Source organism: Martes martes (assembly GCF_963455335.1).
Source record: "Martes martes genome assembly, chromosome: 9".
NCBI classification, from domain to species: Eukaryota; Metazoa; Chordata; class Mammalia; order Carnivora; family Mustelidae; genus Martes; species Martes martes.
This window is the reverse complement of record NC_137896.1, coordinates 43,744,165-43,768,723: the sequence shown is the minus strand read 5'-3', so window position 1 is coordinate 43,768,723 and position 24,559 is coordinate 43,744,165. Positions and strand designations below refer to the sequence as shown.

General features: G+C 43.6%; 1 protein-coding gene across 2 annotated transcripts in view; it reads left to right on the top strand.

Moving 5' to 3' along the window:
- Window positions 1-24,559, top strand: part of RALGAPA2 (Ral GTPase activating protein catalytic subunit alpha 2) — a 317,564-nt gene that overhangs the window by 272,715 nt on the left and 20,290 nt on the right. Inside the window, exon 39 of one of the 2 annotated variants that reach the window (XM_080812607.1) lies at window positions 22,500-22,621. In XM_080812607.1, the coding sequence (XP_080668733.1) occupies window positions 22,500-22,621 (122 nt within the window). Of the gene's footprint in view, window positions 1-22,499; window positions 23,996-24,559 lie in introns of those variants that run through there. The other variant, XM_080812608.1, reaches the window with a different exon arrangement.

Genomic DNA, 24,559 nt, shown 5'->3' with positions numbered 1-24,559 from the left:
CACAGTGCTCTGACCTGTCTTTTCTCCCGTGGAGTCCTCCCCTTCTCTCTAACCTGGCAAAGGAGAACGGCGCTCAGCACTCTGCCTCAACGGCCTCTACAGCAGGTAACCCTGATCCCCTACTCTTCTCTCTCAGGTAGCATTTTGATTAAAAAGTTTATTCTGGGGGCGCCTGAGTGGCTCAGTGGGTTAAAGCCTCTGCCTTCCACTCGGGTCATGATCTCAGGGTCCTGGGATCGAGTCCCGCATTGGGCTCTCTGCTCGGCAGGGAGCCAGCTTCCTCCTCTCTCTCTGCCTGCCTCTCTGCCTACTTGTGATCTCTGTCTATCAAATAAATAAATAAAATCTTTAAAAAAAATAAAAATAAATAAAAAAAAAAAAAGTTTATTCTGGGGGCGCCTGAGTGGCTCAGTGGGTTAAAGCCTCTGCCTTCGGCTCAGGTCATGATCCCAGGATCCTGGGATCGAGCCCCACATCAGACTCTCTGCTCAGCGGGGAGCCTGCTTCCTCCTCTCTCTCTGCCTGCCTCTCTGCCTACTTGTGATCTGTCTGTCAAATAAGTAAATAAAATCTTAAAACAGAAAGTTTATTCTTCACCATCCCTTCCCTTTTGCTCTGCATTAGCTCCACGGGTGTATATTTTCCTCCCTAAAAGATGGAGCCATTGAAAGCGGGGACTGTTGTTCACCAACCCTTTGTCACCCCTCCCAGCAGTGCCTGCTCAGGCATGGCTGCACAGGTGACACTTGAAGGCTTACTTCTGCCTCTCTGTCGTGGCACTCACTTTCACATTTTTGTACATTTTGTCTCTCCCTCCACTGCCTCCCAAGGCTATCTCTTCATTCCTGGCTGAGCTCAGTGCCCAGGATGCAGCCGCCAACAGCAGTAAGTGGATCTGTCATCAGTACACAGCACCCTGGCATCAGCGCTCAGGCTGCTTTGCAGGGGCCTCTGTCCAAGAAATGGGGCAGCAGCATCCCCTGATCCGGGGTATCAGGTGGGTCCCTTTGCACCTCAAGTGTTGGGACAGATGGAATTCTGGAAGTGTAGTTGAAGAACAGATGCAAGTTCAGAGCCATCTCTCTGTGCTGTTTTATCTAATTTCTGAGCACAGGGTGAGAATAGCAGAAGAATAACTTGTGGAATTACTTCTTGTGTGTTCCCTTGGAATGGCTTTCCGTAGGAGGAATGTAAATATATGACTCTCGCCTCATAAGATGGTATGAGATAAAAGACGACACGCTGCTTCGAAACAAGTGCACCCCATCAAGGAGGTGGCCTTCCCCTGCCTCTTCTTCACTTCAGAGCCTTTAGCCTAAAACATCTGTGTGCCTTGTGTGGGGATGTCTGTGACTTGCTTTCCAGGACTTTGGTCGGGTTCAGCTGAAACATCCCCGAGGAGCTCGGAGGGGCTGAAAGCACATTGTCCACTTGTGTGTACATGCTTTTATTCTTGCCTGTCTACTCTGGCTTTGAACTTCTTCATTTAAAAGCCAGGCCCTGTTGCTGATGGTGCAAACCCTCAGTGCAAGTTGCTGCCAGCCCTTCTAGTAAATCCTCACAATAGGCCTGTGTGCAGGATTGGAGCAACTTGTGTCACTGTTTTTGCACTTACCTATGACTTTGACACAGAGGTGCCTGTCCTCATTCTTTAAGAACACTGTCTTGGTTCTCAAGCAAACATCTAGACCTTATAACTTCTCAGGTGACCACGTCTCTATAATCCTTTGCGTGCGTGATGCCAACTAGATTTACAGTGAGAACGCGTTAATTATGAAATTAATTAGTAAGAGCTTGCTTTCAGTGGGCTGAGGGGGTTTGTTCATGAATATTTGCAGTTGCCAGACCTCATGTAAGAAGTAGCTCAGCCCCGTAAGATAGGTCAAACTGCGGGTGGTGCAGCTTGTACAGAAATGTACGACATGTTAAAATTGAATTTGTATTTATTGCTTACATCAAAGAGCTTATTCCTGATTTCAAAGACTAACAGCCTCTGGAGGTGGTCTCCTGTGCCCAGCGTCAGCTTCTCTCAGCTTCCCAACTGTCCATCCTCCAGCTGTGTTGAGGTGTATCTGCTCATTCCTTCTACCTCTTTCAAATTATTCTATGGGAAGAGTGCAGGCTTGCTCTCTCTCTCACTTGTGCACTCTCTCTCTCCTCCCTCTGGCTCAGGACACATTATTAGGTTGAAATTGAAGTTGCCAGTGTTGGCCTAATCTTTAACTTCTCAGAGCCTTGCTTTCTTCAGCTTTAAAGTGAAAATAGCCAATACCTTCTTCATAGAGTTTCCTGAGAATTTTTCCAAATAACCTTGGCAATGATTGGCACAGAATAGAAGTAATAATTGTGTTTGTGAATGGACAGGTGGATGAATGGGTGGATGTGGAGGGATGGATGGATGGATGCATGCATGCATGTATGGGAATGTCTGCTTCTTGGCATGAAGTGAAAATGGCCAAATGGATAGTCACTAAATGTGCGTGGTGTTTTCTTAAAATACTGGCTCTTTAGCACTAGTGGAATTCACTTAGCAGATGCTGAGGGCATAGCAACAAACCAGATGTGGGTCACCAGCTGGAGCGGAGGTCCTGGCCATGCCCTGCCAGAGAGACCCTGGCAGAGAGAAGCTGCTTTGCATACTGCAGCTCCAGAATGGGCAGTTTGAGGAATTCGTGCTTTGAACAATGATAATGATCCTCCCTGGCAGAAGCAGGAGGGCAGCTAACAACCACAACAACAAAACACAAAACAAAACACCCAGGAACAAGGCTATTTGGAGAGAGATCAGAGTTTGTTCTTTCTTTGGTTTCCCATGTACATGTACGTGGTGGGGTCGATTTTCACCATGGTGAATTAATCTGCTATTTCGTCTCCTTTAAATCAATAACTCTACATACCTGTTTTCTAAGGAAATGCAGTGGGCTTTTTTTTTTTTAATTCTCTCCTAACCAAGGGAATTTTATAGCCTTACTAAGTGATAAAAAGTTCAAGTAGTGCCTTTAATTTGTCCTTCAGAAAGTTCAAAGGTAAAAGCCCATTATGTGGCTGATGGCTCACCTTTAATAATATTAGCATTGTCACAAAACTTGTAGGGAACCACCGCTCGGTAACTTTTGACCTCCCCCCTGTTTTTGTCCCATGGTATCTCCTGGCTCGTGACAGCAGGCAGCTAATGATTGTCACCCATAGAGGGCCCTGGCAATCACTCACGGATAGATTCAATGAGACAGTCAGTTCTTAGACCATCCCTGTAGAAAATGACACAGGCCTCTTATTCTATAGTGGTCAGATCATCAAGGTTGGGGGGAGCTAATGGCTTCCTCTCATGGCGACTTCTGACAGTGACCAGTGATCCTGGCCCTTGTGCCACAATGGCTCCTTTCTTCCAGCCCTCAGAATGCCTCTCAGCAAGTGCTTTTTCCAAAAGATAAATTATTTCAGTGACCTACATATCATTTGTTATTAGTCACAAATTAACCCATTTACTCTCTCACGAAATCTGTACAAGCAACATTAGTAGATTCTCTCCATTAAAGATGGCCTCCTCGGGAGCTGCACATGGAGGGAAGACCAGGACACAGTTGCATTCCAGGAACTTCAGCCATACCCAAAGGGGCACTGTAAGTGGCATTATGACCTGGCGACACACTGCCTTTGAGAATCGCAGAAACAAAGATGCTTAAAATTGTTTTCCATGGTTCCATCCCCCATCTCAAGAATATTTTTAGAGGAATCTATTGCCAGTTTGCAAAAATTCTTGCAAATTCAGTAAAACCCTTAAAAATTATAAAATGTGGTGCATGATTCAGTTTTCTCTGCACCATCCATTAGACCTGTCTGCTCTTTGTTTTTGCTTTTTTTTTTTTTCTTCAAGACTTGTATATTTTAGAAAGAGAAAGAGGGCTCAAGCGGAGGGAGGGGCAGAGGGAGAGAGAGAGAGAAGTAGACCCCCCCAACTGAGATCTGAGCCTCTCACAACCTTGAGATCATGACCTGAGCCAAAATCAAGAATTAGACACTTAACCGACTGAGCCACCCAGGCGCCTCAAACATCTTATTTTATTTAAGTAGGCTCCATGCCCAATGTGGGGCTTGAACTCATGACCCTGAGATTAAGAGTCAGATGGTCTACCAACTGAGCCAGACAGGCACCTCTCAAGATCTTTCCGCTCTTTGAATATCCTCTACCTGTGTGGTTTCCTCTCTCTGTGCCCCGCTGTTTTTCTCACCCAGAGGCATCCCCAGGGCTGTTTCAGGGGCTTTCTGTGCCAGACGCCTGTGCTGTGTCATCTCTCCTTCCCCTCAGCCTATGTGCCTGGCTGCCAGACCCACCTCCCCGCATCATCAGTCAAGCTTCCTTCTTTGGGGGCCACCATCTCTTCCTGCCAGTCACATCTAGACTTCTCTCAGTCCTATTTCTAAGAAGTCCTGTTTTCTGTATTTCTGTGGACAGTCTTCTTGTAAACTGCTCATACTGCTCCCCACCTCCTCCTCCTCCTCCTCCATCATTCTTACCCTGCCTATTACAGATGCCACCCAAGTCTCAGAGCCATGCTGTGGGGAGGACCCTCCTCACAAAGCAACCCAGCCACCCCAAAGGGCCCAGCGGGTTCCTGCTCTCAATACCTGGAACATTTATAGGCACTACCTGAGAAACGTGTCCTGCAGGTCAGTCCTGCTGCACCATGTAAGCTGGGGAGAAGACAGGGACCATGAGGTAGATGTCTTTTATAGTCTCTATGAACTCAAAAAATAATTACTCCTGATTGAGGAAGTGTAGACTTTTTTTTTCTCTTAACATTCTTTCATTCATGCACTCTTCTTGACCCTTCAGGGGCCAAGTCAAATACATACTGGGACAGGGGAGCCCAAGGGCCTGCTTATGTGATGTCCCATGAAAGCAGTGGGACCCCATCTCTATGATCAGCATGTGGCTGTGAGGAAATCTGGAAGGCAAGAGTGGTAGCGAAGTACCAAGGGAATTTCTAAAGTGATATTTCTAAGGAGTCATGGGGCAAGAGGAGTCAGAAACATCAGTTCACAAGTGAATCACCCGTATATTTGATGAGATTCAGAATCCACTCAAGTTTCCATAATTTAAAACAATGACTGTCCTTGTCCCTGGTCCTCCTGTTTCAGTTTTTAGTTGAGAAGAACATTTCCCCTGAAATGTTCCTCCATCATTGGAAGAAGCAGTGGGACAAGGCAATGCCTTAGCCCTCATCAAGGCCCATGACTCTGAGCCAGATATCTGGCTTCCATACAGGCTACTGACCAGTCCTCAGCCCCAGTGCCATCCTGCCTTCCGTCCTCTGCTCTGTGATGCCAGGGCTCCCCACCCACAGTTACCCCTTGCCAACTGCTCTTCAGCTCCACTAATGGGTGCTGCTGTGGTCATGAACAGCACTCCACCTGGACCCTGGACTCTGCACCTGTATGACATCATTCCCCCTCATTGCAACATGGCCCTGTGGGTAAGCCCTGAACCCTCTTTACCAGTGAGGAACCGAGGGTCTCTGAGTCAAGCTACTTGCCTACAGCCATGTGACCCTGAACACAGAGTTGGCTTAGACCATGCTGTTTGGCACAACACACGTGTCTCTAATCTGTCTTTTACTCAGAGTCCTTGCAAAGACAAGTGTACCCTCTTCCATGGTTTTTAATGACGCTGAGTAGCACATAATTAAAAAGTAAGAATTTGCCAGAAGCTTTATTACCTTTGAAAGATAACAGTTGCGGCTTAACAGTCCCTTCTTATTGCCTCTCAGTGTTTTGATTGTGGAGCAGAAGCCAAATGGATGTTGCGATGAGAAGCTGCATTGTTCTCCAGTGTTGAAGCATGTTGCAACTTCAAAGTACATATCTGATGACGCTAAATTATTTTCTCATTGAAAATATCCATTTGAAATAATTAATAAAACTTCAGAATTATATACTGATTGTCTTAAAGATGTGACCAGAAATAAGCAGAGTAAGATCATTTTTGTTTAAATGGACTCATTTAAATTTCCCAATCCCTCCCTGATCCATAAATGAAAGAATTGAATTAATATAATTTATTACTTGAAATTCTGGCCTCTTACATCAGTAATACAGCTAATAACTCAGCTCGGTATTTCAGTTTAGCTATAAAAATTGCCAATTTATGTGTACTGGTCTTGGTTCTGGAGGGAGAGGAAAGAATCTAGTTTCCTTATTTTCACCTTCCCTGTCAGCAAATAAGAGTATCTGTGAATTAACTTAGCATGACAATTGCAAATTCTTAACTGAAGTAATATTCAAATTAAACTGAGACTGCATGAGAGAGTAGAAGGGGCCAACATTTGAAACAAATCATCCTGGGCTTGAGTTCAAGCCCTGCTCAGTACTAACTGGGTAGTCTCAGAAGGATTATTTCTGCTCCCTGTCCCTGCTTCAGCATCTATGGTTTGAGATTTCCAAGAGGACCCATGGGTTCATGGCTACAAAAGGGCAGAGCAGTATGCCAACACCAGGCAGGTCGTTCTTGTTTATTTCATAAGGATTGTCTTTTGTTCTAAGTGAGGTTTGCCCCACTAGAACTCAGGCTAATTATAATGTAAACTCAGAGCCATAATGTGTTTTAGAATCACCCACAAAATACTATAACACTTACCGTGATGTTGAGTGTTATATATTATAGAAGCCAAGACTTAGAAGAGAATTGAGGAACAAGGAAGTCTTGTTTTTTGTTTGTTTGTTTACATCTGAAGGGAGAGTAATGGATTTACTGTAGAAAGCATTAAGTAAATATCAGCTGGGGCACCTGGGTGGCTCAGTTGTTAAGCGCCTGCCTTCAGCTCAGGTCATGATCCCAGGGTCCTGAGATCAAGTCCCACATCAGGATCCCTGCTCAGCAGGGAGCCGGCTTCTCCCACTCCTACTCCCCCTGCTTGTGTTCTCTCTCTCTCTGTCAAATAAATAAATAAAATCTTTAAAAAAAAAAAAAAGTAAGTATCAGCTGGATGGTTTGGATGGATAGATGGATGGTTAGATGATTGGGTGGATGGAAGGAAGGAAGGAATGTTAGAAGGTGGATAAATGGATGGATGGATGGATGGATTGGGAAGTGGCAGGCATAGTGATTGGAAATAATAAGGAATTGTGGGAAGAGGAACCTGGGCTTTCTGTTATGGGTGGTCTACTTCACAATGATCATATCTGCCTTCCTGGTCTGGGGACATGCCGTACAATTCTACTTCGTATTTGAATTGTGAAGAACATCTCCAGCTCTCTTTAAATAAAATACAGAGTGGCTCCAAAGGACATTTTCCTCATCTGGGCCATGTTTCATGCCATTAATAATATAAAGCTGGTGATTTAATGGAGCTGCTTTTGATCTATCAAGAAAAGACACACCTAATTCAATTTAGTTATTTTTCCAAGAGTAAGTGTCTTAATTTGAAGGAGAATGATTTGATTATAATTTTAAGTAATACTGCAGTTATATTTTTAGTCATGATGATGATATTGAGTGACTTTATGAGACGCAAATGTGGAAAGTCCCAGAGAACTGTGTGAGTTGGGAATTTGATCTTTACCAGCATTCAGGGCTGTTTCTGTTTGCAATGTGACAAATATATTTTAGTCAGAATGAACAGGATTTCTGGTAGGGAATTTTGCATATAAAATATAAAAGCAGGCAGTTTTCATTTCAAGTGTGAAGTAGAATAATTGCAGACTATAATGACATACAAAATCAAGAAAGAGACAGACGTCATTTTTTATCTGTATGTCTTCTTTTTAAAGCATCTGTTATTATGAGAGAATTTCTAATTCTGATCTTTGTTCCCACTGGGTTAACCTTGTTTCTTTATTTCCTTCTGCATTTTTCTGAAAAATAGAAAATTTCTAGACACTCAAAAGTACCTACTGAAATGTAGTATAGATGTTGAATCTGTTATCCAAATGTCCCACTCAAATGGGATTGAATATTCACTACACCTGATGACATATATTCTCCAAGGACAAAAGAAAACACATAAAAAAAATCTTCCCTCCCATAGTTTACCCTGAGCCAGATTTAGCCACGGCTCATGTAGAAAATTGCTTTCCTATAACTGACAACTGTGGGGTCATTGACATGACACTATCCAGTGTCAGGTGAAAGCCATGGAAAATACCACAGCCCGTGAATGGGAATATGACCAGAAGCACAAAGAATGCAGTGGTCACCCCACACTGTCCACCATCAGATACAAGGTGCCAGGCCCTGGGGGGATGAGGATGCCAGCATATGGGGAGGCTGCCAGGGGTGGGAAGTAGTTTTAATCAAGGAATGAGCGACAGACCGAAGGAGGCATCTGCATTGCCAAGTGCTGCAGAAGTCCCAAGACAGAGGATTTGCACAGCAGCGGAGTTTAGTGAAAAAGTCCCCATGTCCCTGTCCTAACCCACAGAAATTTCTCTCACTGACATGTTATAGCTGGAAATACTTACTTGAGAACTAAGCATTGAGATTTATTTAATTGGCAGGAGGAAAAATCTTCCAAGTTTTCTTTCTCGTGAAGTTGTTGGAGAATAACGTTTGAATTGGAGGGGACAGGAAAAAAGCTCCCATCTCTTCCTTCAGGCTTCCATAAAAACACCAGGAAGGGGACAGAGCTGGGCCTTCTGTTAGTTGTGGCTACACAGGGTTTTTCTCTTCAAGGGAGAATTCTGACCTCAAGAGACAGGGCCATGACTGAGAGTTGGGGCTCCAAAGTCAGGCTGCTGGGGTTGAGTCCAGGACCTGGCATTTACCATCTGAGGGGCCTGGAGCATGTTTTGCTCTCTGTGCTTTGGTTTCCTTCCCTAATCAAAAGAGTAATAGAAAAACCATACAGGATGGGATGTGATTCAGTCTATAAAACGTGCATGGCCTGTGGAAAGCATGTGATCATTGTAGTTGGCATCACTCTCTCAATATCATCCTGTGGTCGGTGCCACATCAGCAGAGGTGTCTCTGGACTGGGGCTGGCTTACACTCGGGATGCAGTCTGATTCATGTGTTAAAAACAGACACCCCCCCAGAGGGCTGTCAGGACCAAGAGTGCTTTTTGTAAAAGGGCATCCTGTGCATGGCGTGTTTCTGATCGTCTCTGAGACCATGAAGCCACTGCGCTCAACCCTCACATCAGACTTTTCCCTGACACCTCTGCCAGTTTCCTTGTGGGCCGTTTCCCTTGCTCCTCCAGGAAGAAGAGTGGCACAGGAATGCACAACAACCACCTTGCAGGCTCCAGGGCCCAGTGGAAATGGGTTGTTTCTTTACACTACTTTCATCTACACCCATGCAAGGACATCTGGTCCATGCAAAGCAGCTAGACCTTCATCCAGACAAATAGTTTTTAACAGAAATGAAATCAGAGTCATTCCATCAGCCCCTGGGAATTTCTGTGACCAACCTCAAAAGCAAAACATGAAAGTTTCCCACTATGTTATTTAACTTTTATATACATTTATGGCCTTTTAAACCTAACACTGACCCCATTGCTAGAACTGATGTTAAGAGGAGTAAAAGGTGCTTTTGGCCTTCCAGCTACTCAACACCCTTTCCCCTTTCCTGAAACTAGCATTCTCTGTGCTCTTCTGACCACTTGGGGGTTTACACGGGGGCCATGTCTGTTGACAGCCATGGCCATGCCTAGGGTTGGAGCAGTTCTACAGTTCCCTGCATCCATGCATGTCCCCACCCCCGACCCTCCATTGCCACTCAGTGTGACAGCTTGACAGCTCGACTCTTGTGTCCCTTGGTGTAGCTTCTGCTAAAGTGAACCATTTGCATCACATGCTGTCTTCAATTGCCAGAAATCAGTTGCTTTAATATTAAGTGGCAAACATAGTTTTGCTCCTTCTGATTATGGAAGAACTTTGTATTATTAGAATTTCCCCAAATTTCCAGTTAGGTTTTGGTAATTTTTTGGCTCTAACTGCTAAGTCTGTGGGTGTATTGAGTTTCAATACACCCTCCTGGGTTGGCAGTCGTAGTTATCACTCAGGTGTGCTGAGGTGATGCCCTTTTTCACCCAGAGTCTGCATAGGCCAAAGGAGGCCACTTGGCACCCTTCATATGAGCTGATTTTCGGCTTCTAGGTCGTTTGCATTTGGTAACCCCCTAGCTTTTCTTGGAGTTTCTCCTTGTCATCTGATAATTGGTGTTAAGATAAGTATCTTCCTGGAAACTCAGATGCCATTAAACCATTGTAATTATTTTTATAGAACTATAAAGAAATATTCTTTTGTTTTCAGATGTATTTGTTTTGTTTTTAAATGTTCAAAAGAAAAAAAATACAGCTCAAACTTATAAACATCATAAAAAGGAGTATTTCACCCAAAGTGTCTGCAGAAATGAAAAATCTAGAAAGCCTGTATAGAGTTTGGTGCAAATACTTTGGGCCAGAAAATTTAATTCTGCCATGCCTGAGCCCTGTCCTACTTCTGTGCCCAGTGGGTTGTTGATGGGCAACTGGAGAGGATATTTCAAGAGAAGGAGAACCAGAATATCTGCCACAGATGATTTTTTTTTATCCTTGTTGACTTTGTTCTCTTATTATCTATCATATATCATCATGAATTTGTTTTATTTTTAGAATCAACCTAGATATAAACTAATCTGTTAGGTCACATGGAATGCACTTTCACCTCCAAAGCGAGCGTGCTTGAAGCATAAATACTGGATGATTCAGTTCAAATTACATTGCACTAAATAGTACCTGTAATGTATTCATAATAACTGTCCTCTTACAATCAGTGATGATAAAGTTAGAGCTGAAAAATCCACGTTTATTACCATTTCAATTGTCTGCCCTTTCTCTACCTCGCAACAAAGTATGTTCCAGACTTCGAGCCCGTTCTTCATTTCTCACTGTTTTACATTTAGTTGTGACTTCTACGTGGATATGGAATGCCAACAGTGTCAGAGGTAGCCATTTCTCCAGCTAAGGCTCAGAGTACGTTTTTTAGCCCTTCACGTGCCATATCTTTTTTTTTTTTTTTAAGATTTTATTTATTTATTTGACAGACAGAGATCACAAGTAGGCAGAGAGGCAGGCAGAGAGAGCAGAGGAAGCAGGCTCCCTGTGGAGCAGAGAGCCCGATGTGGGGCTCGATCCCAGGGCCCTGAGATCATGACCCGAGCCGAAGGCAGAGGCTCTAACCCACTGAGCCACCCCGGCGCCCCTCACGTGCCATATCTTTAGGGTGAATGAAAATCTGTGAAAGAGAAATAGTTCAAGTGACATGGACTCCCTTCCTCTCAGAAACCTCACTGTTGGCATCAGCATGGCAGAGCGCTTGGGCTTCTCGTTGTTCATATTGATTCGTCACTTCTTGGGTGGTTTCCATCATTGCTCATATTTTTACCACCAGACACTTGGAGAGGCAGTGTCATGGAGTCCTTTCTCTCTTGGTAATTTACCAAAGGTGTGGTGTACTCTCAGCAGCAGAGGAGACAGAAATGGCAGTGCTCCTTCACAAATCAGTCCCCTGAACAGAGCTGACGTGAGTAGAGATCCGGTCCATCGGACCCTTGGAGCATTGGAAATCCTGAGAGGGAGACCTTCCATTCCCTGTGCCAGAAGGATGCAGAACTATGGGAGCAGACCTCCAAAAGTCTGTAATCTAATAGCCTGAAGCAAACCTCTTTCTGTCCCATTTCCACTTACTCTTGTCATTTCCTCAGAATTACTCTTAAACCTGGTTATATGGATATTTTCTTCTTTCTTAGTGGAAGTAGACTGCTTTCCTCTCCAAGAGTGTATCATTAGTGTTTGAAACCTAATCGAATATCTTATACCTCCATGTGTTTAATTTCCTTTTCCCGAACATGCATTTTATTTGGTTACATTGTTCAGTAAAGTCATCCTCTTCATCCGTTACCAGACTGTGACATTTACTTTGAATGATTCATTTATTGGGGGTCTTAAACAGTCCTAGAATTTAAATTTGCATTATATTGAAAGGCAAACAGAATCTCTGTAAAAAATGATGTATGGCTTTAGGCTGTAGCTGGCATCTGTTCCTGTCTTGATGATTATGGAATTTCATCCATTTATTTAGGATTATTGAATGCCAACCAGCCCACCTACGGAGTATTCCCCTGGGTGACAGATACCAGGGAAGATGTTAAGGATAGAGAAGTGCATTGGAGTGGAGTCTCCTCCTTCCAAAAGTGCCCTTCCTAGGGCTCTGTGACATGGTTCCTTCCCACTCCCTCTTCCATCTTCCTTTCCTGCAAATGTACTCCTGCCCCCCACCATGGAAGTGGGCAGGAAGGAGTTCCTAGCATTGCATGCTCCCCTTTTCTCCTTCAAGAATGTCTCCAAACCCATGACTCATCACTCCTTATCTCCAGCCCAGGCGTCTCTGCTGGGACAATTTTCATCTGCCCAGTATTTCTCCCCTGACATCCCATCTGGCCCCTCAGACTCCACTGTTCCCCTCATCAGTCACCTGAGCCCCAGTCACTGGAGTTCTATCCTGCCTTCTCCCTCTGTCACCACGCGTGAGCAATCCTACAGTCTGACACCTCCTCTCCCTTCCCTCTACCCCTGCTTTCTTGAGGCCCATGTCACATCTCTCTCCATTGACTAGTTTCTCTTCCTCCAATCTCTCTCCATTCTAGGCCCTTCCACACGCCATAATGCCCTCCTCCACCATTATCTCTCAAGTATTGGTCATATCTTGCTATTCGTCTGTTTAAAAAACTCCAGTGATTCTAAATGCTAGAGACTGTCCTTCCTCCTGCTGTGATGGGCTCTTTGCCGTCTGACCTAGACCACTGTCCAACCACAAGGACTTACGCATCCTCTGGGTCCATTTGACCTGTGGGGTGCTTACCACCTTACAGGTGATGGGTGTCTGTCTTCCCAGATAGGTCATGAATGCTGTAATCTTTCATCTTGCTCCTTCCAGCTCTTAGAACAGTCCCCGGCACCTGGTCTGTTCCTCTTCGGGAATCTTCCATGAATAAATGATCCAGCAACAGTGCCTGGAGGGCTTAGTTCTCTGCCCCAGGTTACTGTCCATCTATTCCAGAGTGTGGTCAGTGAGGACCTTTTTATTCAGAGACCCTGCCCACAGCACCTAGTGTATACCGCATACCATAGGCATCTGGAGGGACAGTTTTTCATTGAGGTATAATTCACATACCGCAGAACTCACCCTTTTAAATTCTGTAGTATGGTGGTTTTTAATATATTCACCAGACAGTGCAACCATTAGCCTTGTCCAATTCCAGAATGTTTTCATCACCCCCCAAAGAAACCCTTTATCTACTGGTACTCACTCCTCATTCCTATTCTCCCCGCAGCCCCTGGCAATCACTAATTTCTTTTCTGACTCTGGGGATTTTCTTATTCTGGACATTTATATAAATGGAGTTACACAATATGTGGCCTTTCGTATCTGCCACCTCCCACTCAGCACTGTTTTCAAGGGTCATCGTTGTTGTAGCACATTCGGTATTTCTTTCCTTTTTATGGCTCTCCATTGTGTAGATAGACCACATCTGTTTATCCATTAGATTATGGACATTTTGGGTTGTTTTCACCCTTGCCTGTTGTGAATATGAATAACACTGCTGTGAACATTTGTGGACAGGTTTCTGTGTGAATGTACATTTTCAGTTCTCTTGAGGAACTGCCAAGCTCTTTCCCTCAGCAACTGTAACATTTTACATTCCCATCAGCAAGGGATGAGAATTCCAGTTTCTTCACATCCTCACCAACACTTTCTCTTGTTCATTCTTGTCCTTTGGATTATAACCATATTAGTGGTTTTAAAGTAGTATCTCAATGTGGTTTTAATTTCCATTTCCCTAATGGCTAATGATGTTGAACATCTTTTTATATGTTTGTTGGTCATGTGTCTATCTTCTGAATTGAAGAAATGTCTACTCAAATCATTTGCTAATTTTTTACTTGAGTTGTCATTTTATTATTGAATTATAAGAGTTCTTTATATAATCTGGAGATGAGGCCCTTATCAGATAAATGATTTGCAAATATTGCCCATGGAATGACTGGTGGGTTGTCCCTTCACTTTTTTTTTTTTCTAGTCCCTTTATTTTCTTGATAAATTTTCCTATTTTTTTCTTTGGTTGCTTGTGCTTTTGGTGTCATATCTGAGACCAGTGAGCATTTTGAAGCTTAAATCCTTTGATCACTGTTCAGAACACTGCCCAAGAAACGAAAATGGATTATTACCATCCTCCACATCCTCTCTTCCAAGAACTATTGGTGGTGGGACCAACAGAAGAAATCGGATCATTAATTTCCTCATTTTGTAAGTTATTCATTGTTGTCCCTTCTCTGAGTTCAGACACTCCGCAACTGCTAATGCATCTTTTTGCTAGGTTTAAAGTATATCTATAGATGTATTTTAAGCATTTGATTCAGGGTAGCATTCTTCAATCCACCGCTGTCTTAAATAATCTTTTTTCTACCAGATTTCTGTGAGCATAGCATCTGTCCTTGTGTGAGGAATGTGCCCACCATCTTGTCTATAACACTTTGTTCTCTGCTTCACCTGGGAGGGATGCTTCCAACCCGACCTGTGCTCCATCTCCTCTTCCCTCCAAGTCAGGGACATCCCCCATCCAGACCCCTTGTCTGTCAAGACCATTCTCAGAGGTTATGGTCATTTCAGATCTGTAAGTAACATTACCATTTCCACGTGCTCAAAATGTACATGTCCTGGAAATAGGCAAAGAACAAGTACAGAGTACTGATACATTTCTACAAGCCCATGGATTGATCATATAGACCAAGTCAGCATTGACCTCTTGAAACTCGAGCGCACTCTAGATTCTCCTTAGTGGTGGCAGATCTTCTCCGAGTGATCTGAAAACCTAAGTGAGGCCGTATTGCTCCCTTGCCTCAGACCATTCAGGCCTCCTGTGGCCCAGCCACAGCCAGTCTTTCAACTGAGCCTCCTGCCCCCTCTTGCTACACTGGGGTTCCCGTCTCCTTTCACTTCCTGAACCTCCCCAGGGTTCCCTCCAGCTCATGCCTCTCTGTACCTGAATGCTCTTACAGAGAGGCCTGCCCCCACCCTCTCTTGGCTAACCCCTTTTTGGCCACCCCTTCTGAGGCTTCCATGCCCTTTCAGTCCCTGCTCTCCTACCTGGCACTAATGGATGAACAGTTTCCCTTATTTGACACTTGTCCATGCTAGAATGGGGGTCTGACCAGGGTAGGGGCAGACTGGTACATCTGAGCATGTTCAACTGTCCCATTCCCCAGTTGTGTGCCCATTGCCAAGCACTGGTGGGCACTCAGCATGCATTTCTTTAATGGGTGGATGCTTGAATGAAAGTGGACTTGCTTTCTGAAAAGGGCAGATTCACTTGAGATCAAGTGTACTAAGCAGAGCAGGATGCTCTATAAAATGGTGCACACAGTATGTGTGTGTGTGCGTGTGTGTGTGTGTGTGTATACATACATATAAAATACAGTATGTTGACTTTTCTCTAGTTCAACCCATTTCGTCATTCTTAGTGGGCAGTCATTCTAGCACAAGTATCTTTATAGGAAAACATTTTCTCTGAAGCAATACCCTCCTCCCCATGAATGGCATTTGTATCCAAAGTTTTCCACAACTTTCTGAAAATGTTGAGCACTCATGTTTTAGTCTGTTTCTGGAACTAAGGCCTTAGAAATGGCACTGCCTCTTTTCTGCTCTTTCTGTGTCTGAGTCAGACGGACCTGCCTATCATTGTTATCTCTAATAACTAAACTTATACCTTTCCTATCTGCCTTTGGCTTGGAGAAGCTCATTCTGTCCTTTGAATAGGTGAGAATAGATCTCTTTGATTAGCAGTATATTCCATTCTTACCAGAAGGCTTATTTTCATTATGAAATATTTTCTACAGACCAGAAAACCTTGGACATTTACAGAAGTCCTAAAGAACAATGAAATATGCCCCCATCCTAACCCCCCATGTGTACCGACCAATGTATTTGTGACCCTTCCATGTGCTACCTACCTCTCCTCTACCCCAGAGGTAATCTAGGTTATAGTTTCACTGCATGTATGTGTATTCCTAAAGCAGTATGATTCACTTTTTTTTAAATGTGTGTAGTTAGAATGATCTTCAGTGAGTTACTTTTTTCATTAGCATTGTTTTAAGTTTCATCCATTCTAATACACATATGTATCTATAGTTTATTTTCACTGCTGTATAGTATTCTACTGTGTGACTACACCTATCATTAGAAGTTAAAAATGGTTTGTATCTCTTTTTTGACTTTGCTATTGTCTATAGAATATGATAAACATTCTTACCTGTGGAATTGCTGCCCTTTCCTTAATAATGTCAAATTGCCTTCCTGAGAAGTTAGGCCAATTATTTCCTACCAGTAGGCTGTGAGAGTTCCTCTGCCCCACATCCTCTCTGACACTTGGATTATTAGATTTTGTTTTGTTTTGTTTTGCCAATCGGGTATATATAAAATGATACCTCATTGTGGCTCTAATAATCCCTGATTTTTAGTGATGTTAAGCACTTTAACATCCATTCATAGTTTATGTTCTAGAAATGTTTATGTCTTTTGCCCATTTTTCTAATAGATTATTTGGTTCTTTTATTGATTTACAGGAGTTCGTTATCTATTCTAGATACTTAGCCTTGGTCAGTTAGGTGATAAGACAACTTCTCCCACTTTGTGCCTTGTAACTTTACCTTCTTTATGGTGTTCTGGCAAACAGTAGTTCTTACGTTGAATATGCTCAGATGTACCAGTCTTTCCCCTTATGGTTCATGTTTTTTGTTTCTTGTTTAATAAATTATTCCATATCCCAAGGTCACAAAGTGTTTGGCCCATACTTTCTTCTAGAAGTTCTGTATCACTTGGTTTTGTTGGTTTTTTTTTTTTAATCTATGCAGAATTTTACTTCAAATGGAAAACTCTCTAATTTCTCCTTCTAAACTGCCTTTGCTTGGAATATATCTAGCAGTATCATAGCCCAGAACAGTGGGCACAAATCCCAGGCAACATATATATAAGCTAAGTAGCAAGTAATGTAAGGATGAACCTGACTCACACTCAAGGAGCATAGTGGGCTATGTGGTGGCCCCCAGAAAGGTATGTCTAATCCCAGAACCTGTGAATGTTAACTTATCTCAATAAGGGTCTTTGCAGTTATAAGTAAGTTAAGGATCTTGAGATGAGAAGATCATTCTGGATTATACAGGTAGGCCCTAAATCCAATGACAAGTGTCCTGATAAGAGACACACAGAGAAGAGGGGGGCAGTATGGCCAGAAAGCAGGGATAGGAATGATGCAGTCACCTGGAGTCTCTGCAGGGACAAAGGCCCTGCTGACACCTTGATCTTGAACTTCCAGCCTCCCAGAACTGTGAGGAAATAAACTTCTGTTGTTTTAAGCCCCCCAGCTTGTGGTCACTTTCGGCGGCCACAGGAAGCTAATATAAGGATATTGAGGAAGAGACGGTCCTCTACGGTAAGTCCTCTATGGTAACTATAGCAGGAGGTTCTTTTCTCCCCCATCATATTCTCAAGGGAAAGCAGCGGTGGCAAAATTTGCAAGTGCCACAACTTATCCAAGGGGCTCGAGGTTGACCAAAGCCTCCCAGGTGGTGCCGAAACGTGGCTTCCCTCCCTTTGTGGACCACTGCCACAGGAAGGGGAGTCTGCGGAGTCACGAGAGGGCCTAGCTCTGGGCAGCCTGGTGTCAGTGATAAGGGACTGCAAGGAGTTAAGAAAGAAAACCAGGGACAGGTATGGGAACCACTGCAGAAGACACACATCCGGACCTCAGGAGGCAGCCTCCTCCTCCAAGGCTGCTTTGTCGGCCTGGGTCTGGTGTCCACTCCCTGGAAACGTAGAGAAGGTCCTGGCAAGAAGAGTGTCAAGGGTTGAAAAAACGTACAACCTACAGTAGAGACTCTTGCCAACAGTTCTCCCTTTTCCTTAAAAACAAACAAGCAAACAAAAGAAGAGGAGGAGTTATTAGAAAGAAGTTGAACGTCTTAAATAGCAGTCAACAAACACATAGCCTGAATAAGTAAAAAAGCAATTAAAATGAAGTAATTGTTATTTTTCTGAATTTATAAAGTCAGCGTGGTCTATGGGTATCATTGCAGCTTAAACCTATGGACTTAGGTGGATTTTCAGACCTCTGTGTAATTCAGTCGCTTGATTTATCCTCACTGCTAGTTTAGCTCCCAACTTTGTATGGGATCCTGAGCTTAATCCCATGGACCATAGAAATCAAGATACAATAGCCAAAAGCAGTAAAGGTTGGAAGACCTGGGTTCTGGTCCCAGTTGCACCACCAAGTAACTGTGACTCTGGAAAAATCACTGGACTCCTCTGTGCTTCCACTTGCTGACCAGTACTGTGGGGCCCATGGCACTCCCCTGGCTCACAGAGGCCTAACATAAAGGTGGCATGCTCGTCCTAAAGCCTGACACAGAGGCTCCTCCTACTTTATCCACTATGCTCTTTCTGGGAGAGGAACCTAGAAGCCCACATTAAGGGAGGAAGGGGAGCAGGCAGTCCACATCTATGGTGCTTCTCCTGTGTGCTAGAACCAGGGTTAAGGCTTCATTACACAATTGCATCTGATCCTCGGGGCAGCCCAAGGGCAGGTGTCAGCATCACTGCTTTACACATAAGGCAGCTGATGCTGGGGGCATTGGAGCAGCTTGCCCTGGGTCCCCCACTGGGTGGAAAAGAGGACTAGAATTCCAACCTAGGCCCGTCTTCCTCCAAAAGTCAAGTTTCTTCCTCGCATGCTCCTGCTGCTGTTTTGGAAAATAGAAGCAAATAATCATCAAAATAAAATTTGGAGAAGTTGGGTTTGGATTCTTGAGCTTTTGCAACCCAGCTGAACGTGTCTTGAGGATCTCAGAAAGTTCTCTTGGAAGTTTTTGATAAAATGTAAGCAGCAAAGATATATAGCCTCTTCATTCAAGTAGAGAAACATTGGTAAATGATAAAATTCTTAGATGACAACATAGACACAGTGGGTCACTGAAGAAGCTCAAAATACCTAGAAACCAAGAGGGGTTTCTAGATAGTAATTTAAATGCTCTCTGAATTGAGTAATCAAAGGGAAAATTTTCTCTTTAACAGCATACTTTACTATGTGTGGTTTTGAATGAGATAGTAATTCAGGACAGCATTTAAGTTTTACATCTGTTAGTGGCCTTTTTAAGAGAACAGCAGGACAATAGCCAGTATGAAAACAGGTATTGAATGTGTGACCAGGTGCCTGTTTAGCCACCTGCCTTCAGCCAGAGGCGCTGACCATCCACTCCTGGCATTATTACAGCGTTTGGTTCACATCTTAACATGTCTTACGCCTGAGAAGAACCTTAGAAGCATTTTGATGTCTAAGTTATAAATGCCTTTTTTTTTTTTTAATATATATACAAAGCAACCAGCCCTGAAGTCCTAAAGATGTTAGGGAAGAAAATGTCAGGTAATACTGCTCCTAACTGCCCTTGCTAGTAGTTCTAATACAATCCATTAAATCCCAGAGCTACGATTTTTAAGAGCTACTAAAAGAAATGATTTTTTGGCACCCTGAGCTCCTTCTCTGTTTCTAAACACTGCCAGGATTGGGGTGGTGTTTGTTTTCTTTTTGTCATGGTGTTTACATGCCCTGGCGTGGGCCACGAGTGAAAATGCATTTGGTGATCTCCTGGTCTCCCTGCAGTCCCTAATGGATGTTTGTCTAAATGACAACACCCAGTTTAGCGCTGTTAACGCTCCCATGACAGCATAGGACCAGCCTGGGGGTGGGGGAGTGTGTGCTACGTGTGACAGTTGGGGGCGTGAATGCGAGATCAGGAATCTTCTATGAGGTAAACACTTCCTTCTCTAGTATCTGGTTCTGGAAGCATCTTTTTGTGCTGTCTTCCATAGTACCCTGTTTTAGGAGTCAGACCATAAATATTCATTGAGCCAGAGAATCTCAAAACTTGATTATCACCCCACTGTAACTTTAGCACAGGACTTGCTCTTAGGCACCCGGATTTCTCCAGCCTGACAAGGACAAGCTTCCAAATTGGCTAGTGTCATCCTGGGTGAAGATGACAGGCTAATGTCTGAGGTCAGTCTACGGGGTATTATACATGGCATCTCTTTGTAGGGTTGCCTGTGAGCTCGATTAACATAGCAGCCACTCTTCCAGACACACGGCTTCCAAAGCATATTTAGCAAAATGCATCCGCACTTCTATTTTGTTCGCCATTGTGCCGAGCACTGTATGTGGACGTGTTGGACGCAGTGGGGCCTTTCAGGAAACAGCAGGACCATTCTAGGCAGAGCATGACAGGTCTTTAGAGGGCTGCGCCGGCTCTAACCCGGGCCCTCAAGCAGACTGCGGCCTGAAAGGGGGAGCCATGAATTGCGCGTTGACAGCGGGCCACGGCTGTCCTAAGGCTCAGGTGGTTGTCAGCCATAAGTTTAGCTCAGCTCTTTGAGTAATTTGTCACGCCTCGCTCGGCCCCTGCTGGGCCAGCACGTGCCAGCTTAGTGTCAGAGAGCCTGTTCGCCAGACGGCCACTCAGGCCTAACGTCCTGCTGTTCCCTGGACCCGCGGCTCGCTGGGGCTGTGCTCGGAGGGCCGAGCCGCACGACAGCCAAGTGCTGTGCAGAATAAGCGTGTTCATAATGAGACGTGAATGGCATTAGTGGGTCCCTCTAGAATTGGGCCTGAGAGGACGCCTCTCACTGTGGAAGTGCGGCAGCCTGTTCGTTCGTCAGGGTGTCACCCGGAGTTCAGCGTGCATTTAAGAAGCCAATTCAAGCTCCCACCACCCAGGCCTTCAGCTGTGGTGACCTTCTATATAAAGCACTGGGAAACCATCAGAGAGGTCGCTTTTGACATCCTCAAATGCATTTTGCTTTTCTAGAGTTGCCTAGAGCGACCCTAAAGAGAAATTCTGGAAGTGAGCTGCCTAGTCGCTCTTTCCACGACAAAAGGCACGTCTTCTGTCTGTGCCATCCAACCCAGTAACCCTAGCTCATGTGTGTGTGTGGCTGCTGAGTGCTTGAAGTACAGCTAGTGGGACCCAGGAAGGGAATTGCTGGTTTTTGTTTTTTGTTTTTTTTTTTCATTTTAATTAATTTAAATTTAAATTTAGATAGCCACGTGCAGCTCCCGGCTACCACGTTGGCCAGCAAGGCCCCAGGATGCCTCTGGTCTCACTCTGTAAAAACTCTTTCTCTGACTATAATTAAAGGAGGATGAAAAGGAAGGGCCTGCCTTGGGAAATCTGTGTGCGTCCTTGAACAAAAAAAAAATAGAAAAATATTTTCCTATCTTAAATCACATGCTTCCTACTGAAAGCTGATTAGAAAAACATCATTTTCACCAACTTTTATTTGTGAAGAGGCCGTTTTGGAAAGATAGTTTTAAAATCCAGTGAGAAATGCTAGAAATTACTTTGGCTCTTCCCAAGCAGCAAATAGTGAACTGGTTGATGGTGATCCATGTTCCCTGTGTTCCTGGAGAATTAGCATGATTTTCAAAGTAACTCAAACACGTCTTTTAACTTTTGCATTGATAACTGGGAAGGGGAAAATGAGACGTCATGCCAACTTCCCCAAGTGTTAATTCATAAAGTCATACGTGCGGGGCCTCCATCCACTGTCAAATTGTTCTGACGTTATCCTGTTATTGGAAGTGCGTGATTCACCTTCTGAGGAAACAGAAGCCATACAAAAGGGGAAGATTTGCTTTCTGCCCTGTGAAAGGCTGCCACACACAGGGGTCCTATTAAGACAGCTGGAAAGTTGCTTCAGTGTGTTACGCTTGTAAGTTTTATTGGTGACTGGTTTTTGATTACACATTTGAATGCGTGTGTTCCAGACTGCAGTTTTAATTAAAAGGCAATAGTCTTTTCTTTTTTAAATTGCATTGTGCCCTCTCTGCTAGAGTCTCTCACTTATTAGCTCCTATTTTCTCATGCTCTAGCCCATCCTGGCTGGAGGTACTGGTGCCCTTTCTGAGCATACCTTCCCGGCCTCCCGCCTCCCTCTTCCCCGGGGAAGCACATCCTCTCACCTTTTTTTTTTTTTTTTTTAAGTGTATCACCAATTCCTGCTTTAAGCATCAATTCATTCTCTAGGAGACTGAGAAGAACATTGTATATCCACTGACCCGGGAAGGGATGGTCCGACACTGTCCCACAGCCGGGTGCCTCCGTTTTTGTTTGTTTGACTCAAGCTTAACGACTTTTTGCTTTTTTCTATAACCATTGATGTACATATTTTTCAGGAATGTTGCTGTTGGATGTAACCAAAGTCTAAGAGGGACTTAGATCTCAATATCAGAATCTTACTGTTAATTCTGAGTCATATTTAATTCCCTGGCAGGATGGTAATGGACTTGCAAGGTACTTTTCTCCCCCTCCCCACTCACCCACGTCAAAGTTGCATAACTGTATCCCAACCAAAGTGAGCTGTCATTGTTATGCATGTCATTCCACATGTGCACTTGCTTCCTTGACCGGTGACTGCAGCTACGAAGAACGAGCTCTGTACCTTGAAGCAATAATTCAGAACCACCGAGAAGTCATGACGTTTGAGGATTTTGCCGCCCAAGTCTTTTCTCCCTCGCCCAGCCCCTCCCTCGGCGGAACGGGTGAGTGTCTGCATTATTCTGCCCTCCCGCGCTTAGGACGCACTCGAGCAGCAGATGTACACCTGTTTTTCACAGATAAATGCTTGCAAATTTAAGAAGAGCATTCTCCCTCTGAATCAACTAATGAATATCAAAAGGAATGATGACATTCATTTTAATTTGTTTTGTATCCGAGCTGTTCACTCAGTGCTTTTCTTTAGCTATCCTGTTAACCCCCGAATCTAGCAAGGTTAATGAACTTTTTCTCAGTAATGTGCTCCAGTTCATTCAGGAGTGTGGGTTTCTTGCTGAGCTGGGAATATGTTGTTTAAAAGCGATGCCCAAATCAGTGCTTACTTATCAAAAAAGTGTTCCTCACAGTCGAAGCCGTTGCTACTAATGCTAAATGGGGATTATGCTGCCGAGATACTCGGGTCAGGGATTAATGCAAGAGAAATGGAAGGACAGTGTCCCCTGGTCCGTCATTACAGCAGAGCGGCGTGCACGCTTTTCTCTCTGGAGTGGTCTGTGTCACATGGACAAGCTGCCGACCAGAGCAGCACCTGGCGTGGAACCTGTTTAGCAACTGGCTTTCAATCATTTTCATTTATTACGCCAATGGAAAATTTCAAAAATTTCCATGCATGTCTTTGTTTTTAGGTTTTACTCTTTTTATATTTCCAGTTTGGAAAAAAAAAAGGGTACTACCACTTAAACTGATTATATGATTACTGTGGGGGTTTTTTTTTTCCCAAAGAATAGAATTACTTGTGAATTTCTGCATGTAATTACAGATTAATTGCCTTTCAGAGAATAAATGGGATATTTAGTCAATGCATGTTGAAATTCTCAATGAGGGGCTTCCCTCTGCTTCCACCGGTGTAGACACAACTGTTAGCATGCTTAATAGATTTCTAACCTGTGTCAATTGTCTCTGAACACCGCCTTACTTCTCCGATTCTGACTTGTTAACAAATATCTTACACACAAAGTGAAAAAAATTAAATTCAGTGAAATAAATCACTTACAAATAAAATCAGCCATGCATCATTGTTTAACATCGCTGGCTTCAGTCCTTGCCTTTCCGAGCTTTGTTGGGAGATAAGAGGGAGAGGCTTGCTCTTGCACAGGGAGCCAGGAGCAGCAGGCAGAAGGCCTGAGAGATAAGCAAGCTGGCCGAGGTGCGGGAGCCCTGCGATTTACATAATCACGCCTCTGCTTCCTGGTGAGGCGTCAAGAAACACAGGGATGGCCTCTATTGATCTTTGTTGAACTGGAATACTAAACAACATGAGAAAGCTTATAACTTAAAGCTTTGATTAATGTTTCTTACATTAAAAAAAAGTAGAACAGCTGTGAATTGAATTTTTTTATACACTCTGCCAACATTCTATCTAAACCAAAAAAAAAAAAAATCCGTTTCAAGGGAAATGAAGATTTCACACCACTCTGGCTGGAGGTTTAAAATCATTTCTAGTGTGTAGGTGAAAGAACATGAAGGATCCATGGCAAAGCTAATTTTTTTTTAAAGATCTCATTCAGCTCTTTCTCATCCTCATGAGGTACTGGGGCTTAATTTTTCTGTGTTGTTGTTGTTGGGTTTTTGTTTTTTTTTTTTAAACTCTTGAGAAAGCTTTTTGTTTCTTAAAATTAGAAGAAATTAAATAATAACTAGATATTGACATTCCTTAGCTGCTACATTCTTAAGGCTCCAGATTAAGATGTTCCTGAAACAAATATTGATGAACTTTGTTTCCTATGCATACTTTAGCATCTATATAAATTAATTTGATCTTTTCTAAAAGTTCACAATGACTTAAATCAATTCAAATGAGCCAGTGTGTAGGTAACATGTTAAGTGAGTCTCGAGAAGTGATTTGGGTTTTCCAAGACCTGCTATTTGGAGGCAGTGGCTGACAGACTTCTTCAAGAGCATCACATTTGCCAAAGTCACTTAGC